We start from the raw sequence: 24,623 nt of genomic DNA on the forward strand, positions 1-24,623 counted from the left end.
TCTAAGTGGTTTTTATTCACATTTAGCCTTTCAAATGCAGACTTTCCTTATTATTGACCAGTTGTATCAGTTTACCCATTTGGTCCTCATCCAGACCACAAAACATCCACTATCTGCTGGAGGCATTGATTTGACAGGGATGCATTTTGTATTTGTAGCTCACAGTATTGGGATTGTGACTTAGACGTATCATTTACACGTGTAACATTTCACGTGCGCTCTCTTCTGTACTTGATATACTCCTGTACGCCAGTGGTATTTGCAAAGGGAGTGTTGACAGTGGTAAGACACGGCTGATTATGATCCATGCATCCATTTTCATCCGCATGTCCAACTCTCTGTCTGCCTCTCTTTTGTTGAGAGGTGAACAACAGACCTGCTGTTGTTAGCTGCAGCTGCGGGCCTCGCATGGAATGTTCTGGAAACAGTCTGTTGGAGCACCGGCTGGGTTGTGGGGTCAGGTGAGAGAGAGGGAGAGAGATAGAGAGGTCCAAACAATCCCTTCTAACACTGACACTCTGAACAGCTGAACAGAGAGCCAGACAGGCCAGCAGGCTCATTAACATTCCTCAGGTTCAGAGCACACTGCCAGTCATACAGCGGAACGGCTCAGGTGGATCAAAACCTCACTTAGCAGCGGTGAAGAGAAATATTCTGATTCCTTTCTAATGTCTAATGATTGACAGCAGGATTTTATTTTGTCAAGAGCAGTCCAGGTGACTCTCGCCTCAGTTACAGTCACGCGACAAACATTATCTTCGCCTCCAGGATTAGTTTACAAGATTTGTGTGACTATATATGCTTGTTTTCTGCCCTCAAAGGGAAACTAAAAAGAATGAATATTAGTTTAAATCTGATGGAGGGAGTATAATGATACATAGACCCAATCAAAGATACATAATGTTGCTGTCTTTGAGAGGCACTTGGAGTTAAAATGTATCTGTATTGGTGTTGTCTCTGTTTATAGCAACAGAAGAGCTGGTGCACAGATAAGGACCCAGTCTAGAGATAAGAGTGTCTGCTACATTCTTCTTATATCTGAATCAGGGTGTGCGTGTGTGGTGGTTAACATGTCTTTAATTCTCCTTTTGAAGACTATTTTTAAACATGGCCACAACATATTTGTTGCATTTGATAAGTAATACACCCTGCAGCACTACGACACATTTTCTGCAGCTGGTCATAAAACTTTAAAAATAAAACTGTTCAATTGAGTGTGTATATTCTCAGTGCAGTAGATTCGGATTTGATGGGGACGTGATTGCTGGTCACAGAGCAGGTGACCGGAGGACACAAGCACTGATGAAGCAGAAAAACATTGTGCAATAGTTGAGGCTCTGAGACCTGCAGGTGCATTTATATGCAGGTGGAACGGTGACTGCAGACTTGCCAGAGCTTATCAGACAAAGTCCAAATTTTATGTTTCTATCAAGCCTCCTCACTCCCAGTCTCTGTCCCTGTTTTTCACACTCTTTCTTAAGACCCACACTGAGATATAGTAAGGAAAAAGTAAGGAGGGAAAGGAACAAGAGTGATTGGGGGCGGTAAAGTAAAATTGGAGAACATATAAGGAAATGAAACAGAGTGGGTTTTTTCTGTGGCTCAGTGATGACTGAGTTGGACTGTAAGCCGGGCAGCGCCCGCAGATCACTTTCAGCCCCGAGGACACACCTCATTCATACACACTCTGCAGCTCTGCGTCTTTACGAGGTGTTATTTATCCAACACACACACATGGCCTGGAATATGGAAGGAATTATGAAAAGAAGTCAGGGATGAAGAGGAGGAGGAAGGTGCCGGTAAATGTTTAAGTATATTGTGTTTTATACATCTGCACAGTGCGATTTGTGAGGTGACAGCTGAACTGTCAATCAGGATTGTACTGTTCTCCAAAACAAGACTCTTAACAAGAAGAGTTGGGATGGTTATTACACACATACATAAACATTTCACGAGTCATGATCAGTGACTGTCAAAGCAGAGTGCTCTTGCCGTAGGCCAGTTCAGTGAGACAGTGAGAGTTCAGAATAGATTTAAATTGCCTCTCCCATCAGGCACAGATTACAGGAGAGTGATGACATTAAACTGGCCTCAAACTTATCACAGTTAAACAAGTAGTCTTCGGAGCAGCTTTGCCTGATGCCAAAGCTGTGAGCGTTGTTTTGCCCCGTTTAATTATCGTGTAATGATAACTCTGTTCTCTTGCAGTGGGTCCCCTGATTGATCCAAACCTCCTGATGTTTCCCCGAGCTGACAATCAAGAGATGTTGCCCTGATTATAGTTTGACGGGCACAGCTTTTCATTAAGCAAGGTAAGTTTATGCTATTGACCTTTTCTGTTACCATCTTCATGATGGAAATTTCACATTGTTAATCATTGTCTTAATCATGGTTTTAATTCAGCCCTTTGCATCTCTCTCAGATGTCAACCACAACAGAAAATGGGATGGGAGGGCCTTGGAGTACAAGCAGAGAGAAAACGTACAAAAAGGTAAAAAGTATGACTGCTCATACAACAGCCTCACTGTGTTTGGTTTTATTTGCCTCTTAAGGAAAATGCGAAACTGCTTCCATAACATTTATTTTGGAATGCTGCTGTTTAGAGCCAACAAGACTGAAAGGTCTTTACTTCTGACTCTGAGTCACATGAGTCCATAAATGTCCTTCTACAGCACATAATGTTCTGACCCTGCCAGGGCCAGCTGCCAGAAATCAGTCAAGTGCTGGTCACACTGGTTTTCTTTCCTTTTTTATAAAACTTTAGACGTCACTGCTCATGGCAGCAGTCCTTACGATGTCAACGTTACAAGGCTCTCCACAGTAGCAAAGTTTTTTTTGTGTTGGCTACCCACGCAACAAGAGTAGTAATATGTTTATGTCACAGACTTTTTGAGGTTCTGTTTGTACAAAACTGAACAATACAAAAGTCTTGTTATATTAAACTAGAGTCTGAACAGAGTCAGAATAGTTGTCACTCTCAGGCTTGCCTATTTTTTTTTTCAGCTGCTCAAATTTACACCCATTGGTACACTACGTGTGTAGTGTGGATATTCATCACAATATGCTATAACAGCCTGACTAATGTGATGTTTTCTCCTCTATTTTCCCATGTAGACCACGTCATCGGCCTTGAAGGGGGCCATTCAGCTCGGTATTGGTTATACAGTGGGCAACCTCACATCCAAGCCTGACAGAGATGTGCTTATGCAAGATTTCTATGTGGTGGAGAGTGTCTTTCTTCCCAGGTCAGTGCTGTGTAGTGCCAACCCACACAGTCATCAATCATACTTATGCTCACAGCCTCTGTACACAGCAAGACATCTTCTAAAATGTACACATATTTGAAAGCACTCAATGGTTTGCACATTGTCAACAAAATAAGAGCCAGAATTTTGCATAAGCTCAAGGTTATTGGTCTAATAGCACGAGTGAATCAGAGAGCTGCTTCATAAAAACAGATTATGTGTAGGTGGTAACATGCTGCTCTTTGGCTATGACAGTTTCCTGCCCCTGTAAAGTGAATGAATGGAAAGTGACTAAAGTCGTAGCTTTGCCTGTCTGCCTGCTCAAATATTATATGTCTGGGTCTTGTATTTAAAACATTTAAAGCTATTATTAATCATGCTCAGTGGAAACTGCAGGCGCTGGATATCCAGTCCACAAAAAAATGTCTGCTACCACAAACTACCACCATCATCATTTATCAGCAAAGTGAATTTTGAGTCTAAGACATGATGCAGGGATAAAACTATTCTAGTGGATAATCCTGCCAAGAACTGTGAAATCAGCTTACTGTGCGCCTCTTACTGCCACAGTGCAAAACATATGTCAGTGTGGGGCCGCTCCGTCAACTCAGGCTGTCTTCAGCTTTAATAAACATTTTATATAATCAAAAACTGACTCAGGAATTCCTTGAAAGTGTGACTCATGTATTCACATGCACATTGACACACGGTTGATGGTCTGGCACATACGGTATCTATTTTTTATAATGAGTCATTATGACAATTCACTCATTAGCACTTTTCTCCTAGCAGTAGATAATACAGTCAGGATCTCATTATTTTGTGTTAGCTGTATGAATGAACTGACTGGCTTTTTATGTTAAATGACAGTGGTATTCACTAGCTATTTTTCTCTTTTTTCTCGCCAAATATATGAATCCTCCAAGCCAGTTTTTAACTATGAAGCTTCAGGAAGAGAATTGGAGTCCTACCAGGAAATACTTTCGTTTACCTTTGAGATTCTGCACCAGGATATGCAAACTCAGTATTGTTTATGCAAAGCTGGTCTTAGCACGCACATTTACTGTCCTGCTCCCCAGCAACAGCCAAACATTACTCTTTGGTGTTGGTCCTACAGTGATGAGTGTTTAAAAACCTGCTGTAGCCTTGCTGAGACAGTGAAGTACAAAAGATGAAAACGAGCCTGTTATATCATCCTCAATCTGCACACACTGTCAAGCCTTTTCACAAAATGGTGAAATTAAATGAAAGTTGAAGTCATCTTCAGGGCCAGTTGTTTCTTTGGAGAAGCAAATTGAAAAAGCAAAACAGATGTCTACAGAATAAAGAAAATTACACAAGACACACCAAACAAAATATCATCAGTGGGTAGGGAAAGTCTTACATCTGGTTGTCTGACATAACCATTTTCCTCTTTATTCTTTTACTTTATCTAAGTGTTTCTTTGCTGTTCCCTAATAGCACACAAACACAAACCCATCTCTTTCTTGTCCCTGACAGAGCATCCTGAGAGAGCGGCTGAGTGATGGAGGCTGCTCTCCAATGCTTTTATTGCCTCCCTCCCTCTCACCACTCCTCTGCTTCTCTTCCTCCTAGGGTTGTTTCTCCTCTCAGGAGGTTTTTCCACTGTTGTTTGTCCTGTCAGTCTAGTTTTAGATGACTGGAGATGTCGCAGATCACTTTGACTCCCACGCACGCACACACACACACACATACACATAGTTTTTTGTTTCTCAGTGCATGTATCTCTGACAACCAGCACACACACACAGATGGCTGTCTGATTAGATTTAATGAAACATTTCCAGGTGCTGTTTGTTGCTAAATCGTTTGTCATGCGAGGCGTACGTTGCCATCATGGACTGTCAGTCATTGATAACAGATCACTGTTGTTGCTCTCACACACTAAACAGAGCAGTCAGATTTCATTGTATAGTAATTACAGGTATAGTGTTACACAGCACGGCCTCACTGTGTCTTGTATCCCATTACCGAATATGGCACCAGCACAAAACCCCAACACAGTAGCCTCTTTACCCAGAAAACCAGCCAATGACTCAGAATTTAAACCAGATTTAGAGGTGCCCTGGAAAACAAAACCTTTATTAACCTACTTCGTCTAGATTTAGGGTCAGTGTGATTGATTTCAATGAGTTTATTTGATGTAAGACTCGACCACTGACTCATGCCTACTCTATCAGGTGTGCTTACTCCTGTGTTGTGGTGCTCCGCTTGGACACAGGTTACAAAACAGAGTTGTTCTTTGTTGGAGCTCGTCTGAGAATGTCAGGTCTCACGGTCCAGACAGCACAACAAGAAATCTAGCTTATTTTGTGTGTTTTGTTGTTTTCATTTTTCATTTATTTGCTCTGCCCCTGCAGAGTCGAGGCTCATGTTTTGTGTATTGTTTAGACCCAGTAATCAGAGCCACCTTCAGTCTCCAGGCACAGAACTCTATACAAGCCAGTTTGTCACCACAATACTGGTTAATCTGGGTTCCCATAGATAATTTTACTGAAGCCTGTTCATGCTTGGGTGGAGCACATTACAAGGACCCACTGATACACTTAGTTGGAGTCAATAGCTTAGATACCCAGGCACAAAGATTTGGTGTTAGGCTTCACTTTACCCGTGGTGCTGCCTGCATGGGATACTTGGTTGGTGAATGACTGTGTTATGTGCAGTGACTCTGTTTTACTTACATAATGTTAAAGTTTTCTTTATCCCTCCTTATTTGAGTTAGTGTTGGAATAGTATATATAACGTACCTTTCTTTGTTTTTGTTTCCTGGCACGCTGGGTTTTTCATTGCACATCTCAGTGAGGGAAGCAACCTGACCCCAGCACACCACTATCCTGACTTCCGCTTCAAGACCTACGCCCCACTGGCCTTCCGCTACTTCAGGGATCTATTCGGCATCAAACCAGATGACTACCTGGTAAGACTAAAGCCCTGCCGAGACCTAGTCAGTCATTATTTGTTTCACCTTCACATTATTATGAATGATTACCAACTAATTTGCAAAATGTCATGGTGGTATGGGAGTGTGGAGGAAGTGTCAAGGGTCAATTCAAATCAAACATACACACTGTATACTTAAAGTAAGACACTATGACACATTGGTTAGAACTCTTCCACTGTATGTTGAAGTTTTACCCTGGAAAAAAGTGAATTGAAGGAATAGTTTGACATTTTTGGAAATATGTTTTCGCACAGGGGCTTCCTGGAGTCACTGCTTATGGCTTAGAAATAGTGCCGCACTTAACCCCAAATAAAACCAAAACTTGTCGTTCTTGCATACAAACAAAACTTTAGAAGTGCTGGATTTTGTGACTTTTAGACAAAAACAGGCTAGCTGCTTTACCCTCGTTCCAGGCTAAGCTAACTGCCAGTTGGCTATAGCTTTGTATTCAGTGCACAGACAACAGTGGTATCAATCTTCTCATATATCTCTCAGCGAGAAAGCAAATAAGTGTATTTCCCTGAATTTCTAACTATCGCTTTCAGCACTTTTTGTCCTCAGGAAAACTTGAAGCTGATCCATTCTGTTCCGTTGTTTCTGTATGTACGCAAGTCAAAAATACAAATAGAGAAACGACCGTTGCTCCCATGAACATAAGACAATTGCCTGCTGGTTGTCTTTTACCTGAATTACTTCCCATTGACTGAACGCTAATCTTCCACCTCAGTGCGTACTTAATGGTGACATAATTCAACGTGTATTTTATTGAGTTGTGGGCGGGAAATAACATGCCATCTGTGCAGGGGAAAGACAGGGTTGGAGGATGATGTCGAGGCAACACATTTGGGCGGTGAAGATATTAGAGGTAATGACTGAGCTAACAGAGCATGCCCTCATTACAACGGCTTTAACCAGCTCCCAGTGCCGAATGAAATCAGCAGATGATTCTGTGATTTCCCAGCAGAATCAAAGAAAAACACAGAGTGAGAGATAGATGGAGAGAAAGAGGGAAAAATGTTTTTGAGGAGATTCGGTCTGTGAAAATATTCACTGACTGAAGCCTGAGTCACTGCACGGGGCATCCTCGAACACCCCTGTCAAAGCCTTTATTTTTTTACCCTACGTGCCATCATGTAACTTAATTAAATTTACTGCTCACCAAAGAGTATCCATCCCTACCTAACACATACACTTGGAACAAAATTAGATTTTGTGTCATCTTGTTTGGGCTTTATCATTTTATTGCGGTGTTTTTTTAAATTTTCTGTCTGCCTCCCAGCCTTTCAAAAACCCACCAGCTGCATTCTTGTTCTTGAATGCAAATGTGTTTCTGCATAAGTGAAAGACAAAAGGCTCTGGGAGAGAGACAGAGATGAAATGTAACTCCAAGGGAGTACAGGGCACAGCAGCTTAGAGGATGTACTCATGATTGATGTGCTTGAGGTGACGATGAATTCATTCAGACAGAAGCCACGCAGCAGAGCCTAATTAAAACTGAGAACACACACACGCAGTATTCTGAATGCAAATGCAATAAACTGCGGATGTGTTTGTGCTGGTAACTCAACGTGACTGCAGACGGTCATCAGTGGAAGAGTCTCTGGAGAGGAAGAGCGGATGCCTCCAGTGTTTCGTCTCTGAACATGTTGCTCCTCTAATGAACTGATTAACATCTAACCGTTCTCCTAAGTCTGCAGCTCTCACAGTCTCTTCCTCACACATTGAAATGAAGGCTCTACTATTCTTTTTAGATGTGGCACAAGCAGTAATTGCTTCATATTACCCTTGTCTGAGGAGATTATATTCCTGCTTGTCAGATTTCATTGAAGTTTGGCAGACAGATGAATTCATGTGATCCTGATTTGGTTTTTCTGCAAATGTTTTTTTGAACAATAAAAAATGAAGACTTGCTGTTGTTGACATGCTGGTTGTGGAGGTTATGAGGCCAAAAGTATGTGGACAGTCATGTGCTTTTCTGTGTCTGGTCTGGGCCCGTTTTCATGGTAGGGGCTAAACTCTTTGGTTCCAACTGAAGCAAATCTCAAAACGACAGCATACAGCATGTAATGGCATTTTAGATGGAGATGCACCAATCCCATTTTTTAGTTCCAATCTGAATCCAATTGTTAGTATTATCTTGATGATGATGATGTTGACTACTCTGCTGTAGATTATTAGAATTATTATGAGAAAAGTAATAATAGAATTTCAAATAGTCTGGATTGTAACGTGGATCGGGGACATCTGTCCGAGATCTGATAAGTGATTACCTCAGTATTGGCACCCAATATTGATTTTGGATCAGATCAGTCCGAACTCTAATTTTGACAACAGGTTACTTCCAACTTTGTGGCAACAGGCCCTTTCCTGTTTCAGCCTCACTGGACTGAACGGTGCCTTGATCCCAACCCCACCCCACGCCCTGGGGATGAGCCGGGCTGTATCGCTCAAAATCAGTGTTGTACTTCATTGATGTCCTTGTGGCTGAGAGGCAGCAAATCCCTGCAGCCAGGCTTCAAAATGGAAAGCCTTTCCAGTGGAGAGGAGGCTACTAATAGCAGCAGCATATTTACGGTTTTGGGATGACATGTTCAGCAATTACAATGTAATGTGTGGGTGTACACTCACTTTGTTTGTGTTCTCACATAATTGTTTGACCAGAAAAAAAATCACAAAAAAAGAAAAAACGCTTGTATTTGTACAGAAACCTGATGCTCTTGTATCAGAAGAAGTACTGTAAATACCCTCAAGCCAGTGAATCTTTGCTACAGTTTTTTTTTTCTTCCAGCAGTAAATAAACAAAAGAATACTGATCAGGTTTGTTTATGTTTCCCTTTCTCAGTACTCCCTGGTAAATGAGCCTCTGATTGAGCTGACCAATCCGGGGGCCAGTGGCTCTCTCTTCTACCTAACCAGCGATGACGAGTTCATCATTAAAACCGTCCAGCACAAAGAGGCCAAGTTCCTCCAGAGATTGCTACCTGGATACTATATGGTGAGATACTAAGAGGTGCTTCATGAGGTCTCCAGCACCTGGTGAGATGACAAAACCCAACTTCTGACTGTTTAGATTTGTATTAAATTTAAACTGATCACTCATGTCTCGTGGCATAAATGAGATGTAGTGAAGATTCTCATTAGCTCCAGCTGTAGAGTACCATCTGACTGAAAACACTACATGTTGGTTACATGTTCAGAAGTCAAACATTTAATTATCATACTTACTTATTAACTTTAACCTTAATTAATTTTAAGACTCCCTGCACCCATATTGGCTCTAACTTCCAATTTTTTAGACTGTAGAAGACACACAAGCTAAAAAACAAAACAAAACAAACAGCAATAAATCGTTTGATGTAAGTTGTCTTTCACTCCACAGAACCTGAACCAGAATCCACGCACGCTGCTGCCCAAGTTCTATGGACTGTACTGTATCCAGTCTGGAGGCATCAACATCCGACTGGTGGTGATGAACAATGTGCTGCCTCGCTCCGTCAAAATGCACTACAAATACGACCTGAAGGGATCCACCTACAAGAGACGAGCGTCCAGGAAAGAGAGAGAGAAGGCTTGCCCGACGTACAAAGATCTGGACTTCCAGGACATGCACGAAGAAGGGCTTTACTTTGACACAGAGACGTACAACAATCTGATGAAGACCCTGCAGAGAGACTGCCGGGTAGGTGGTTTTAACAGTGCGTGGAGCAAGTGATTGTGTATGTGACATCAGTCTTGTCTCTGTCTGTTCTTTGGAATGGCTTTGAAATGGCAGTCATCCCGCAAGAGGAAGGTCACTATTATTCCCCAACAGGAAGTTGTGTGACAAACAAGGAAGTCTTGAATTAGGTGTTTTTTGTTTCCTTATTAGAATACTTTCCTTCAAAAGGCCCTTTCTATCACATTTTCACGCCTTCATTCCTGTGCTAAAACATTTTTTCCTGTGTGCAGCAAAGCCCCTCGTGGACATTATGTCATGTGCCATATCAGAACTGAGAGCAGATTGCTTTGAACTTGGGAATTCACTGGAGTGAAGGGACATAGCTGTTGAAGGGTGTCATTGACCTCTCATTCTTATAACTGATTATGGAAGCTTAAACACATAATAAGCATGAGTGAACCACATCGTGTAGTAGTCACAGACAGTGTGTGTGCATCTTAGATGGGACAAAATGTTTTGAGAAGAACATTTTTCCATGTGTTTGCCAGTGGAACCACAGTGAGTGTTTCCACTGTGTGTTCAGTCTAAGCTTTCAGTTTGCCCGGGCTTTGTTCTCCCGTCTCTGTGCTGCTATGTTTCACTACATGACAGCTCTCCAAACACTGAATGTGATTAAGACATGATCCTGGTAGCGTGAGAGACTCGGAGCTCGATCCAAAGATAGTCTTTCGATCTAAGGGCTTCTTCTCTATTTTAACGCAGAGGCCAGGAGACTGTTGGAGGGGGATCGGTGGAGTTTAACATGAGACATGAAACAGATAACAGCATACAAAGTTAGTCTGAAATCTGAAATAGCGCTGACTTCAGAATTTCAATTAAGTTTTGTCCAACTGTCAGTGGTGAAAGAAGTATTTGACTCCTTTACTTGAGTAAAAGTAGCAATACCACACTGTGAAAGTAAATGTTGTCATTGTGCAGTAAAATGGACTGGAATGGTATGAAAAAGTAATCTAAAAGGTAGGTTGTAACCAAAGCTGTCAGACAAATTAAGTGGAGTATAAAATATGCCCGCTAAGATGTAGTGGAGTAGAAGTATAAAGCAACATCAAATGGTAAAACTCAGGTAAAGTACAAGTACCTCAAATTTGTAATTAAGTACAGTACTTGGGTAAATGCACTTAGTAACAAACCACCACTGATCAAGATTACATCATTGTCAGAGAAACTGCTTGTGAAAACAAGGTAGTGTTTGTAAACCACAGCTGCAGACAAAGAACAAGCCTGCAGGCTTTAAAAAGCCAGAACTAGAACCAGAACACAACAGCTGAATTGCTGATTTGCTGATTCTGCTTCCTCTAAATAACAACATCTGAGGTAAAGTGCATCACAGAATTATTTGCTAGAACTGTAAAAAACATACACAGAGGACTGATAAACAGTAAAACATTGGATTTTCAAACCATACGATAATTCTTTTGGGTTGGTTTCACAGCTAACTTAATATATATTTGTGCAGTGACATTTTTACCTTGTTGTTCTTTATTTGGACAAGGTGAAATGCCTCTTGGGATAGCTTTTTGAGTGATAACAATGTGACCTCCAGACACTGATTTAACGTGTTTTACCCTCATAGTGGCTGGTTAATGATGGGTCTAAGCCTCCTGAGTTGTAATCCCATTTGTTCTGCTTGACATACAGTACCTACACGCACACATACACACACGCATTCACCTACACACACACACACACACACACACACACACAGCTCCTGCATGGGGTCCACACTCAGAAATTCAACCTGGACTCTGACCAGGATGTTACTGTAATTGTGGATCGGTGTATCAGATGAGGCCCAGAGATCAGAAAGAAAGATTTCCTGCCAGACATCCTGCTGGGCCCGGCCAACCTGCCAGACCTGGCAACCCTGCATGGCACTATTCAGCTAACAACTTAATGACTTCCATCACACCCGCTTCAGCTTAAATGTTTCAATTTTTATTATGTGGGAATAGAGGAACCTTGATGAAAAGGTGATTGATGTCACATGGAAAGGAGTTAGGGGTAATGAACAATGTGATGCTGCAGGTATATTTAGTTTAGCCTGTTAAGTAACAGGGCACTCTCTCTTCTCTGCTCTCCTCTCGTTGTGTGTTATCGAAAAGCAAATTTTACTCAATATTAGGTCCACACAGTTAATCAAATTGTAATAGAAAACTCAATCTGGCAAAGTGCAATATCCAAATTGCAAGAAGCTGCAATTTTACGATAAAGCGAAATTTGCGACAAAACAACATTATAATGATGTAACGTTAGAATGCAGCGACGACAACTTTTGTTTGATACAGATCCCAACAAAGGTCACATCATCAGGATTTTAATGTTTTTTCAGTTTAAATGAAAATCGTGATGTTAAAATGATCATTCTCACTAATAGTGAATCATATCGCCCTCACAATATCTGTCAAAATAATCACAATGTGATGAAGATTTTTTGACCAGATCGTGCAGCTCTACTCTACACATGAAATGGCGTGACTGTGACAGAGTGAGTAAATAAGATTGTGGCTTAGTGGCGCTCTTTTGGGAAAGTGGAGAATCCTTCCAGGAAAGGTGTGTAAACAGGTGTGAACAACTGTTGCTTTCACATGTTTTAAATCAAACAGTATCTTATTCACAAGTTTATGAGCAAACCCGGGTCTTGTGACGTTGGGTTAAGTAAATTTACCAGAAATTCAGAGGACCTTCAAGTGATCTCGTCAGGTTATGGCCCCTTCTTATCATCATTAACCAATATGCTGACTTTGCACATGTCCTCTATTTTGTCCTCTCTTATGTTTTCTCAACAGATTGCAGCCAGAATGACATCCTCCCCTTTTGCTAAGTCAGTGCTTCTTTCTTGTGGCACATTTACAGCCTTGCCCAAATGTATCAAAGACATGCACTGTCTGCCTGGTATTTGTGCACGCACAGCCCACTTCATGGCTTTTATTGTATGTTTAAAGTATATAATGTGGTGTGCGTCTGTATTACGGAAGTGTGACTGTTTAGCAGCAGTGGTTAGAGACCCTGTGCTGTACAGTTTGTTATTGTCATGGCTTCCTGAGCTCGCCTCCTGAGCGGGAAGCAAAATGCCCTCTAAGCAAAATTACAGTCTATTTCCATGAGTAAGCAGCTAACCCCATCACACCAGGAGAGGCTGCGGACCAAAACACAGAGGAGGGGTCGGCAGAAGCCAAGCAACAGGGGGTGAGGGGCGTGTGGGGAATGAGGAATTGGAAGGGGATTGTTGTATGAGGCCTCCTAAAAAACAATTTTAGCTCATTTTTCTGTGCTGGGAGTTTTGTGAATATGTTTTGTAGAATGCTGGAGGTCAGAGTTGACTTGAAGCAGAAAGCAGAGCAATGAGACAAAGAGGAGGATAAGCAGCGTGTTTAATAGAATCATATATTTCTGCTGTGTGGGAAAGCGGGGTATGCTTTCTTCCTTGTAGGTCTACTCTCCATTACTCTGCAGCTCCCCTGATACTCCCCGAATACCAAAACAATCCTAGGCATTAATAATTCATATCGAACTCTACTGTACAGAGAGAGTGGGACAGAGGGTTTATTGTAGCGTGAGTTAGTGTTTGTACTGTTCTGGTGGTGGCTGTCTGTGTTTGCGATTTGAATCAAAGAAGAGCATCATGTTTCTGTTGCATATCACTGACTTTGCAGCAGCTGTCCGTGAGACAAACATAATGAGGATAGCGATGACAATGTCAAGCTGCTGAGACAGTTTTGTTCACAGCACGTCTGACAGTCAAGAATTCGTCATGATAGGGACCACCCAGGCAAAATGACATCCACGTACTGTCTTAATCCTGTTTTAGAAATGGTAGTCCTTTCATTTCACGTGTGAACAAGAGCAGAAATAATGATTGAGACAATGTAGGCATGCATTCTTGGACGCTGGACAATAATGGGTTGCTTAGCAGCCAGCGTAGCCAGTCATAGAGGGCCATTTACTGTATGATTCCCCCTCTTCTCAGCCATGTGATCCTGTGACAACAATGGCTTCTCTCACTCTCAGCTGCAGAAAACCAAGGACCTTGCAGTCAGAAGTAGGCTTCAATAGGATCCTTACACCTCCTACACAAGTTGAGAGTTACAACTAATGATTATATATACCTCGATTCTATATAGATTAATCTACGGATTGTTTTCTCTATTAATGGATTTATTGCTTTGTCTATAAAATGCCAGCAAATAGTGAAAAATGCCCATCAAAAGTTCCCACAATCCATGGTGATGTGTTCAGGTGTCTGATTTTGTCCCACTGCAGCTCTACCTAGGTCTTCATAGAAATCTATGAGCTGAAATGATTAAACGTAAAATGGTGCATACATTCATATTGTCTCCGGTATTATCATTGAGTCACCAGTTTAATAGTGCTTCTACAGTCTGATGCAATATAATACAATAATCCAGCAATAAACTCTTAAGCTTAAAATGTTCAGTTAATTCAATTAATGTTCACAGTGTCAGAGAATAAACAGCAACAGAAATAATTGATTTGTGGCTTCAAAGTGAATTGTTGTAATTACATTATTACAAGAGGTTTTATTTTTGTTCAATCAGAAATGGAAGAAGATAAAGAAGCAAATGCCAAAATCTAGATCTGTTTAACTTAAAGTAAAGACTGTCACTAGTTAATTCAGTTTGCCTTCACAAGTCTGAATAAATAACAACATTAGAAGCCACATGTCCCTGAATCTAATATGTTGTGTCATGGGTTGCAGGTTGTACACACTGAATTATAGATAGAAACATTCCTGTGATTGTAACTGGACTCAGAGTCAGGACTAGACCGACCAGACAGATTCATAGTGAAAGTACCTTATTCCTTGTTCTAATGTTAGAGCTTCACTGTGTAAGTAAATAAGAGATTTTCAATGAAATTTTTGGAAGACGGGATTAGTGCCATTTTAAGGATTTCCATGTGCTAATTATACTTGTTTTCTGCAAAAAACATGTCAGACACACAGAAGAGATGTTTTATGTATGCCTTAGTTAATACATGTGTGGAGGGGATTTTTGAGAAAGCTTGCAGCATATTAGCGTCATTATAAAGTGGGGCACGCCTGTGAGCCCTATGGGGAGCTCTGCAGCCCTACTGACACAGAGATAGGTGGGCGGAGGAGTGCTTCAGGATGGAATATGCTGAGAAACATCAGAGACTTGTTAAAGATCAGGGGGATGCTGTGACAAAGCTCGCTTCCTACATGAATGTCAGGATTAACCTATCCCATTCACTGTGAGAAAACTGAGCCGCGTTTGAAATGAGAGCAGAGGGCAGGTTGCTCAGAGGAGGCACCCAAACACTTGGCTGTTATACCTTCAAGAATCAGTAATATCCCACTCACTAACTGGTATTTTTCTGTACGTATAAACAGCATTTTGCACAAACCACCATAGAATGCAGCTGTTTTCCTTCTGCTGTGACAGTTTTATTGTTTGCCTGGGGAAAGTTGGAGCCAGGACACACAGTAATGGCCTTCTGTAGGCCGCCTGGTGTGCATTGCTCTATTCAAAATGGCTGCTGTTTGAATAGGCTGGGGGAGTTGAAGTGAAGGGATGCAAATCGTTGATATGGAAAAGGCAAAGCTCAGACAAAAGCCCCAGTGTTTGTTTGAGTCTGTCATTAAGTCTGTTTAGTGCGTGTGTGTTTGAATATGAGCGTGTGTGACTATGACATTATACATCAGCAGTTTCCATTACAGATGCAAACTGGATATACAGCCAACACTAATAATGTCTTGTTTGAGCGTGCTTATCCAAAGAAAGATAAGATGAAGTTGTAGGTGAACTTCAAAACACTATTTGTCTCACACTCTTCATAAAAACAGTCCACTTTTCCCTGGATTCTGGGTCACAGCTCTCTCTGATTGTATCAGGAGTTTTTTTTATAGCTTCCAATCCTATTAGGCTTAGGAGTGTGTTATTTATGGAGTGTAAGTGAGAATGCCCCAAACTATAATGATAAGCTTTTCATCAGGCTTAGTCACTATGTGGTGTTTTTGGAAATTTCTTTTCAAGTCTGACTTTCTTTGTGGCTTTTCATCAACTGAAGATAGACACACTAAATAATTTTTTGAGATGAGATTTATTGAGTTACACAATTTTTGATTCTTCTTCTCTTACTGAGGCAACTGAGTGAGTTGTCTTTCTTTCTGACAACTCGTGCTTTTTTCTTTTTCTCCACCGCCCCCTTGTAAACAATTATTCCAGTCAGAATTATAACCAGTACAGTAACTTTCTTCCAAGTCTAGGTCATAAGATAAGCTGTCTACCTGGCAGTGACCCCGATCCCATTCCTCGATCGGGCTCCTGCCTGCCTCTCTACCCTTGTCTTGCCTTGACTGCTTTATTCAAGCTCTTAAGAGACATGCAGTCTCAGAGGCTCTGGGAAACTGGGCGAAAGGCTCCTCAGACAGGTCAATATGTAACACTTGGCTCACTGAGGAGAAACACCTTGTTTGTTTAACTCAAAACTGGTTTAAACAGAGATTTCCTTTTGCAAACTCACGGTCTTTGAGGCGCTGATGTGTGTTGGGAGGGAAAAAAATGTGTTTTTCAAAACATTTCATAATGACGCTGTGTTTACGGTCAGGGAGCTGATGGTGAGGTATCCGGTCAAGGAGAATAATCTCTTTAGTGTTCAAAGAGGTCAAAGAAAATGTGAAATTTCCCTTTCATTACAATCCATCATGTGTCACTGAACACTCATCACTACACGTCTTGTAACTTGCTATAGGTGCTGGAGAGCTTTAAGATCATGGACTACAGCCTACTGTTGGGTGTGCACGTCCTGGACCAGAGCCAGAGAGATGGGGGTGAGCCAGGCCAGGCAGGGGGGGACGGGAGGAGACCTGTGGGTCAGAGGGTGCTTTACTCCACTGCCATGGAGTCCATCCAGGGAGACGGCAAGGCTGCCGAAGCCCTCACCACAGACGACACGTGAGTCGGCCCGGCTGGGGGAAAACACATATTATGCACACATATTTGGGCATACACACTCTGCCCCTGTCTGTCTCTTAATCTCCACATTTTCTCCCCCGGACACAGTTACACAACCGTGCTCATACCTCGCACAGGACACTCAAGCAGTGTACACACATTCAGGCTCTAATATAACCATGGCTACACAAATACAAACACAGCCACTGTTCTGCCTATTTACAGCAATACACGTGAATGTAAATACTGTAAGTGCCTCTTTTACAAACATTAGTAAAGCTGTTTCGGTGCAATGCCTTTATTTGAACAGTGTTTCAAACATTGCAGAAGATGAACAGAAGCTATTCTCTGACAGCTGCCGTGTTTTGACTCTGTTTTAGGATGGGTGGCATCCCTGCCAAAACACACAAAGAAGAAAAGCTGCTCATCTTCCTGGGTATCATAGACATCCTACAGTCATACAGGTACTGATCTTTATGAGACTGTATAAAACTGCTGCCATTTTATTTCTTTCATCTGATGATATCTGGGGGCATGAAACCCATTTAAATCTGACTGCATGACCTGCAGAAATGTCTGTCTCGATTCTAAAGAGTAAAGTGTGGTAGAGACGTGACAGTTCAGAGGGAATGTGCATGAATAGTTAAGGACTGAGTTTGATAGCATGGTATGACTCTTGGAGTAACTGCTCGCATTCGACAAGACCTCTTGATGTTGAATTATCACTCTACATTAGTGGAGAGCGGTACAAGCCACTTTATCACACTCCTGAAAGGACTCAAGACTTTTTTTCATCCAACACGATTTAAGTGGACACAGCGGTCTATCAGTCTTCTTTATTTACACATTGATTTTTTGTCAGGTAACAGAGCAGGAAGCCTTTTGGCTTATCGGCTTTTCAGACTTGTGGAAATTTAAAAGCATCACATACATCTTTGTCAGCCCTCTTGGTCAAGGCCTTTAAATGCACACAGAGTAAGTGAGGTGAGATCGGGTCAGGGAGAAAGGATGAATAGGCCCAATTTGTTTCCACTTATCCTGCCTTATTTCTGGTGGCTTACATCACTCAAAGACTCAAGTTATATAATTCAAAATTTTAATGTATTTTCTGCTTAGTAGCTGTAAAATAGACTTAGTTTGTGTTGTGCCATGCGGGAAAAGGGGAGTTTTTGGCTAAGTGGATACATTTCTGACAAGGCCTTTTCTTTTTTTGTTTCTCCCCAGGTTCATTAAAAAGTTGGAACATTCGTGGAAAGCCCTGGTGTACGATGGTGTAAGTCGATTCCTTGCTCAAATCTGACACTGCTGCCTTTATGAATGAGCCTTTCATGTGGTGACATACTCTAACATCCTCTCTGCCTGTCCGTAGGACTCCGTTTCAGTGCACCGGCCTGGGTTTTATGCCAGCCGCTTCCTCAAGTTCATGAGCACACGGGTCTTCAGGAAGAATCAACGTAAGTCTGCAGGTTCAGCATTGTCACACATGGGGTTTGAAGAAGCTCACATGCAGAAAAAAGCAAACAAAGGGCAGGGGCAGCAATGGGAAGTAGGAAATCCTGGCTTGATAAAAAGAGCCACTCCGTAGGGGGTTTTTATTGTCCGTTGCTAGGCACTTGTGTGTCACTGCAACATTATTAGATTAGTGGTAATTCACTTGTTACAATAAGTGGAATATTGTTTCCTTGTGTGTTGTCCTGATCATCCAGAGCATTTTCTTTTCTTTGCTGTAATCGTCTTCTGTAGTTAGCTGTTGCGTAAGCATTTGAGGCACACAATTCATTTTGTGTAGAAATGTGAGCTTTGATTAAATTGTAGGATTAAATAACACTCTTTTGTTCTCTGAAATTAAGGACTTCATGTTGGTTGCGTGTAAGCAATCATGTGGCTAGATCATACAAAACAGATTTAATTTGTTGCCTGGCGATCGCAAAACAAAGGTGCACAGTCACAAACCACTGAGGTGGATGAAAACAGGTCGATAACTACCAGAGGCCTGGGAGCAAAGATGACGTTGGTTGCCATTTTAAACTCTGCAGAAATCAGGCATGCAGAGCTGATTGATGTATGAGGGAATGATTGATCCTCAGTCAACATTTAAACCATTTTATCCGCACAGTCTATTTTCAGTGTGGTGGCTGTAGGTAAAGCCAGGAACCAGTTTTGGAACTTCACATTAACATCAAATATAGTAAAGATGTTATGCAACCATGCGGGACCCCCCTGTGGAAATGAACATGGCTGAGGCAAAGATTTGAGGATTTAGCCATGCTATTAACCATCGCCAAGTCCCGTCAGAGGGAGATGACAGGAAAGGATTTAATTTCATGCCCTGCTTGGGAGGCAGAATAAGGATGGCTTAGGGGACACTTGTGCAATCGTCATTGTGCAGTTAACAGTTTAATGACTTTGCTAATTTTGGAGGCAGAGCTTTGGAGTTTCATTGTCTTTGAACATTGCTTCAATCAGGATAATGGTCTCTTTCAACTATCTCCTCCAATTATCTCCTCCTCTTACTCTTTCTGCTCCCGCTCCCCTGAATCTTTATCCCTCTTTTTCCTTTCTTTCCCTCACTTGCACGCTCCTTTTCGCTCTGCAGCATTTCGATTCTCTCCTTCAAAGAGGACCCGTACTTCCATCCCGGCTCTGAAGTCGTCCTCACAGGAGATCCTTTCATCGCAGGCAGATGAGAGGAACGCGGAGGACAGGAGGGACAGGCTGGGAGGAGCTTGCAGTCTGGCCAGTCTGGATGGACAAGGTACACAAAACTTTGTTGCGAAACCTCACTCTTACCGTGACAACTTTTTGTTCACTGACTTCTTTCCTCATAGTTTGTAAGACAGTGTATCTTGGATGCCTGACAAGATTCAGGGATGTTCATAGAAGTATCTTAATTATTAATGAGCCTATTTAAAACTCCTAAATGATTCAATAATAGATACACATGCCACCTTTTTAAACTGTGTCCTAATCTGACATTTCATACTAATTTTTGAGACACGTCACTTGAGACATTTTTAGTTTTTTTCAGATTAGGTCATAAAAACGTCGTCCTCTAATCACTGCCCCGGGAGGAAGCTGTCACTGGTTGATATAGTGTTTGGCCTCGATGGACAGAAAACAAGCCACCTTGTTATGAGCAGCGGCTTAGATACATAAACGGCACATGTGTGTGTCCATGCGCGAAGAAGAGATGTGTAGTTTTAGCTGTTATCCTCACCCCCGTCTCACTCTCCCTCATGATCGCAATCTGACCCCCAGTACATGAAGGTATTTGAATCAGGTGTTTGAGGAAAGGTGAAAGTGTCTGTAGTGATGAACACGTTTCGCAGCAGTGTCTGACCTTTGTGTTTAATGTGTTGGCTAATGTCACACCGGAAGAAACAAGGGCGTTGGCGTACATGTGGAGCGGAAAGAGAAGTCATAGGGTCGTGTGTCCTTTTTCTCTTTACAACCGAGCGCTCTCCCACTGATGTCTCAATCGGTTATGCAACACACTCTAAAGCAATTTGGATTGTTACCCTTCCTGACTCTATTAACGGGAACTAAATCAGTCTGTCTGAGTGGACTGAGCAAATCTTATGTGAGGTTAATACAGAGAAATATGTGAGTGTCATTGGAACCACTTAATCAATTGGATCAAATCAAATTGTGATGCCTTGCCTTGTCTCAGTCATTAAACTCTGAAGTGTACACAAGAATAACTTTTTCCACAAAGCTTGATCATATTGACTAGTTGGCTCAATTAAAGGGGAAATCCACCAACTTTGCAAAGTTCAATTTACTCATCAAAAAAAGTTTCAGAAGTCCCGTAAGTCTCTTCGCAGCCTGGGCCTCGAGGCGACAAAAAATGGAAAAAAAACTGTGTTATAAACTGGGTGGATGGAGTAAAGGTCAGAGAAAAAGATAAGGAACTGGGAAATGTAGGAAAGTGTGCACTTGTTTTCTTTTACTGATATCACATGAATGTTTTTCCTCAGCTGTGTTCGGTTCGTACCTGCGTCCTGATCTGGTCCCTGCCAACCCGTCCTTCTATGAGGGCTCCTCAATGGGAACCATCTCCACCTCCTCCATCTTTGTCAACTTGGAAAACCAAACAGAAGAGAGGTACTATTTTTCTTTATACTCTTTCCCGTTGCTGTCATTATATCATGACGCTGTGTTGATTTAGTGTTGGAAAGAATATTTTATCACCTTAAAACAATGAGCCAAGGTTCCTGTTCACAACACGGCCTTGAGGACGAGAAGGAAGGCAAGTAAATTTGCCACGCCAAACACACACACACACACACACACACACACACACACACACACACACACTCCCACGCTATTATCACCTGTGCTCTGACATCACATGGTCTTATTGGTGATGTGCGTCACGGAGCAGGTGACTCAGCTGGCTTGGCAACACAGGTCCAATATACATACACACACTTCCTACGCAACATACGGACAGTACAGTTAAAGGATGAGAGGTGTGATGGTGGGAACTGTCAGTCTCTTTTATCTACAAGACAGAAAAGAAGGAACTTTACAAACAATTCTTACGACATAATTTACAGAATCTTTTAACGACAGGGTGTTGACTCATAGACCTGGATTAGTTATTTATTACCTGATATTGTAAAACCTGATGAAATGATACAGTACATTATGAAATAATAATCAGCGTATTACGTTATCAAGTTTTATTACACCTTTAACCCACTTTTAACCACTTCACTACACTGGCTGGCTGCTGCTTGAAGTAATTTTTTTGCCGCTTGCCAGAAGCTTCTGAACACTTTGTCCTCTGCCCTCGACGTGTTTCCCGTCCTTCACCTCTCCTTCTGTCCAGCAGTGTCAGGTTCAGCTTGCTCTCTGAGGCTCCATTGTGTGACTTGCCTGGTCCTGTCCCCTCATCAGTCACCTGCTGCTGCACTGACATTGTTCTGTCAACTGTTTTTCATAAATATTTAAACAGCGGCTTTGACACGGTCTCACTTAGTGCCATTATGCCGCAGAAAGACTGTGACAAAGGAGGACAAGCAGTGCAGCCGCGACTGTACGTCCACCAACAACAATCCTTGTCTGACAGCTGGTCTGCCTGTGACAGTTGTAACACCTTACGTAGTGATGAGTCAGGGCAGGATGTTTCTAAAATACAGCTGTTATTCTACATATATCTCTCTCTCCTTATCCTTTCATCTTTCTCTGCAGCCGTGCTTCTCTGCTGCTCCCTCTACCTGACTTTCATTTTGACTTTGAACACAAAAGGTAGTCAGTCACATGTCATAAAAGAGAAAAACACATTCCTGAATTTATCAGGGAGTCACCTGATGTACACACACATAAGATAAATAGCTCTCAAGTTGCCCTCTGGTGGTTGAACCAGGACAGTCAAATAAAAGGAGAGATTAACAAAATTGCACTCTGTCTTCTAATGGTCAATCTAAAGCCATATATTTGATGCAGGTATTAATGCAGTCTCATAGTGAACTGTATTTCTTTCTTGAAGTTCATTTGTTTGTTGCTACTTTTATGCTTTTTTTTAGTTAAACTGAGGTTTTCTCTTCCATGTTTCCCCCCACTAAGTCCAACTACTTGCAGGGATTTCTGTGAGGAGTTGTGATGGCTGTGTAGGCTGCTAGACTTTGCTGTCTCATACATATCTGACATTTTTAAAAGCCTATATGACACTCCCTGCTTATCATTATTTTGTACACACATGGACATGTTGCATAAAATACTGTACATGATACAGTATTTGTTAATATCCTGGTTGGGATCTTGAGGATGTTGTCTTCACTTAAGCTGGAACCAACATTTTTTATATATTTAAAGAATAATTCAGTTCTTAGGTTCACGCTTTTCTCCTATGCTGTATTTGACCATCTGTCAGCAGGGGTCTCATTTTGACTTGATCATTGTGGTCGATCTTGAAGAGACTCTGTTCATTTCCTGTGAGAGATTTCTGAGACTATGAGCCTCTGAGCTGAGGCCTCCATACCAGACGTTTCATCTCTTTGTCTCTTTGATGTCGCAGTCTCTGCAATAGTGTGTGTGTGTGATTTGTTTCTTCTGAGGTTTTTTTCATCCGTTGTCAAGCACTGTTTATACAGGTGCTTTACCTTAACGACCTTAGAACCAGACAATAGACTCTCTTGCCTGTCTCCGACATGGGTTAATATTCAAATATGTTTTTCTGTTTCAGAGATGACGTTGCCTCCAGCTCCACGTTTACCCTGGAGGACAGTGCCATCTGCCTCACTTCAGAGCAGAGCACCATGGACGTGGACATAGACCGCGATGACGGATCTGTTCTTGATGTCTACTTGGTGAGTTGTTTCTCCATTTGTTATTCAAGTCACTCTCACATTGAGCTTATCGTTGTGAATTTGTGACTTGTTTGTCCCCTGTCCCAAAACAGGCCTTCGGTGTTTAAAATCACTGTTTTCTCTCTTCTCCCCTGCAGTGAAAAATGCAGCTTTACAAACTTCATTTCCTCCTGCCAATCATAAGACAATCGCCGCACTCCATTGGACGGGCCAGGCTGGCCTTTTGACTCCACTTCTAGTGCTGCTAGATCCATATTGCCACTCGTATTGCCAACACATAAGAAGACTGAGATTCTCTCCTGGTTGATGGACTAAAAGAAGACACCAACAGTCACAGTGAAGGACATCTGCAGGAACCATGTGATGATCATGTAATGTGATGAACATCAGGCTGAGTGTCGCTTCTTAGAGCATGCGTCAACGCAGTGACATTAAGTTTTATATATGTATACTGTTTTCATGGCCCACACAAGATCTCAGCATTTACTATATATACATAGGAGAGGGTAGATACATTTCTTTAAATGTTTTTTCTCCTGACCAGAAAGAAATGAGACTTTCTAAGTTTGCAGCTGCATTAGTTGCTGATCAGAAGAGAAATGTTTACAGTGAATTTATGACAGAATCTTCGTCCCGGATCAATGGGGATGTGACGGTGTCCCACGGAGGACACAAGCCAGCTTGTAGCCACAGCCAAGACAGATGAGAAAAGACTCGCATGAACAGACTTAATGGATTCTGAAGCTCCTGAGGCCGAACACAGACTGTGACATGGTTAACGTGGCCACCTCATCCTAGCTGGGCTGTTATTTGTGCTGCCCTGGCAGGAAACTGAAGCCCTGGCGAAGGGCTGCTGGAAAGTAAGAAAAGACAGTTACTGGATCTTGGATGAAGCCCAGAGTGGAGGGACGACACACTCGCTCTTGATAAAAAGGCACTTTTGACATTGGTTATGATTACTGTAAGAAATATTTTCTCTGAAGAAGTTGCTTAGGTGGGTGGGCTGCCTGACATAAGCACAGATTTGGATATGTGAATATGCACTTTTTTTCTCTTTATACTACAAATGCACACCTCTGTAAGTCAATGATACTGGTGTAGATCATTTTTGATGTGGAGCTACTAGTTTTGTGAGGTTTGCGTCATGACTGAAATGCTTTTACTCAGGAGATCCTTTGATAATGAATAAGTGTGTCCTCTTCAAGAAGTTATCAGACAGGAATCCAACACTTAGAAGCTGTCCGATACCTCTTCATCAAGACCATATCCAACTATAAATGTTGAATTCCACAAACACACGTCACTTGAGACCATAATTTATTATGTAAAATTCAATATTTTACCATTTGCTGAAAAAATACTTTAATCGCTGAATGTAAAGACAATGCATATTTATATAAAGAGGCTCCTATGAATAAACTGCTTAAATTTAATGTCTGTCATGTCTGT

The 24,623-nt window shown here is 41.8% G+C and overlaps 1 protein-coding gene across 1 annotated transcript in view; it reads left to right on the forward strand.

Moving 5' to 3' along the window:
* pip5k1bb (phosphatidylinositol-4-phosphate 5-kinase, type I, beta b) overlaps nucleotides 1-24,607 on the forward strand; it is a 33,818-nt gene extending 9,211 nt beyond the window's left edge. The window contains exons 2-15 of the mRNA XM_084360631.1: nucleotides 2,209-2,312; nucleotides 2,423-2,491; nucleotides 3,115-3,245; nucleotides 6,066-6,183; nucleotides 9,050-9,202; nucleotides 9,587-9,886; nucleotides 16,658-16,860; nucleotides 17,241-17,324; nucleotides 18,085-18,133; nucleotides 18,230-18,314; nucleotides 19,457-19,615; nucleotides 20,838-20,964; nucleotides 23,051-23,174; nucleotides 23,312-24,607. Coding sequence (XP_084216757.1) covers nucleotides 2,423-2,491; nucleotides 3,115-3,245; nucleotides 6,066-6,183; nucleotides 9,050-9,202; nucleotides 9,587-9,886; nucleotides 16,658-16,860; nucleotides 17,241-17,324; nucleotides 18,085-18,133; nucleotides 18,230-18,314; nucleotides 19,457-19,615; nucleotides 20,838-20,964; nucleotides 23,051-23,174; nucleotides 23,312-23,314 — 1,605 coding nt within the window. The 5' untranslated portion in view covers nucleotides 2,209-2,312 and the 3' untranslated portion in view covers nucleotides 23,315-24,607. The remainder of the gene's footprint in view (nucleotides 1-2,208; nucleotides 2,313-2,422; nucleotides 2,492-3,114; nucleotides 3,246-6,065; nucleotides 6,184-9,049; nucleotides 9,203-9,586; nucleotides 9,887-16,657; nucleotides 16,861-17,240; nucleotides 17,325-18,084; nucleotides 18,134-18,229; nucleotides 18,315-19,456; nucleotides 19,616-20,837; nucleotides 20,965-23,050; nucleotides 23,175-23,311) is intronic.
* Nucleotides 24,608-24,623: the final 16 nt, after the last annotated feature.

Source organism: Pagrus pagrus (genome assembly GCF_965226575.1).
Source record: "Pagrus pagrus genome assembly, chromosome: 8".
NCBI classification, from domain to species: Eukaryota; Metazoa; Chordata; class Actinopteri; order Spariformes; family Sparidae; genus Pagrus; species Pagrus pagrus.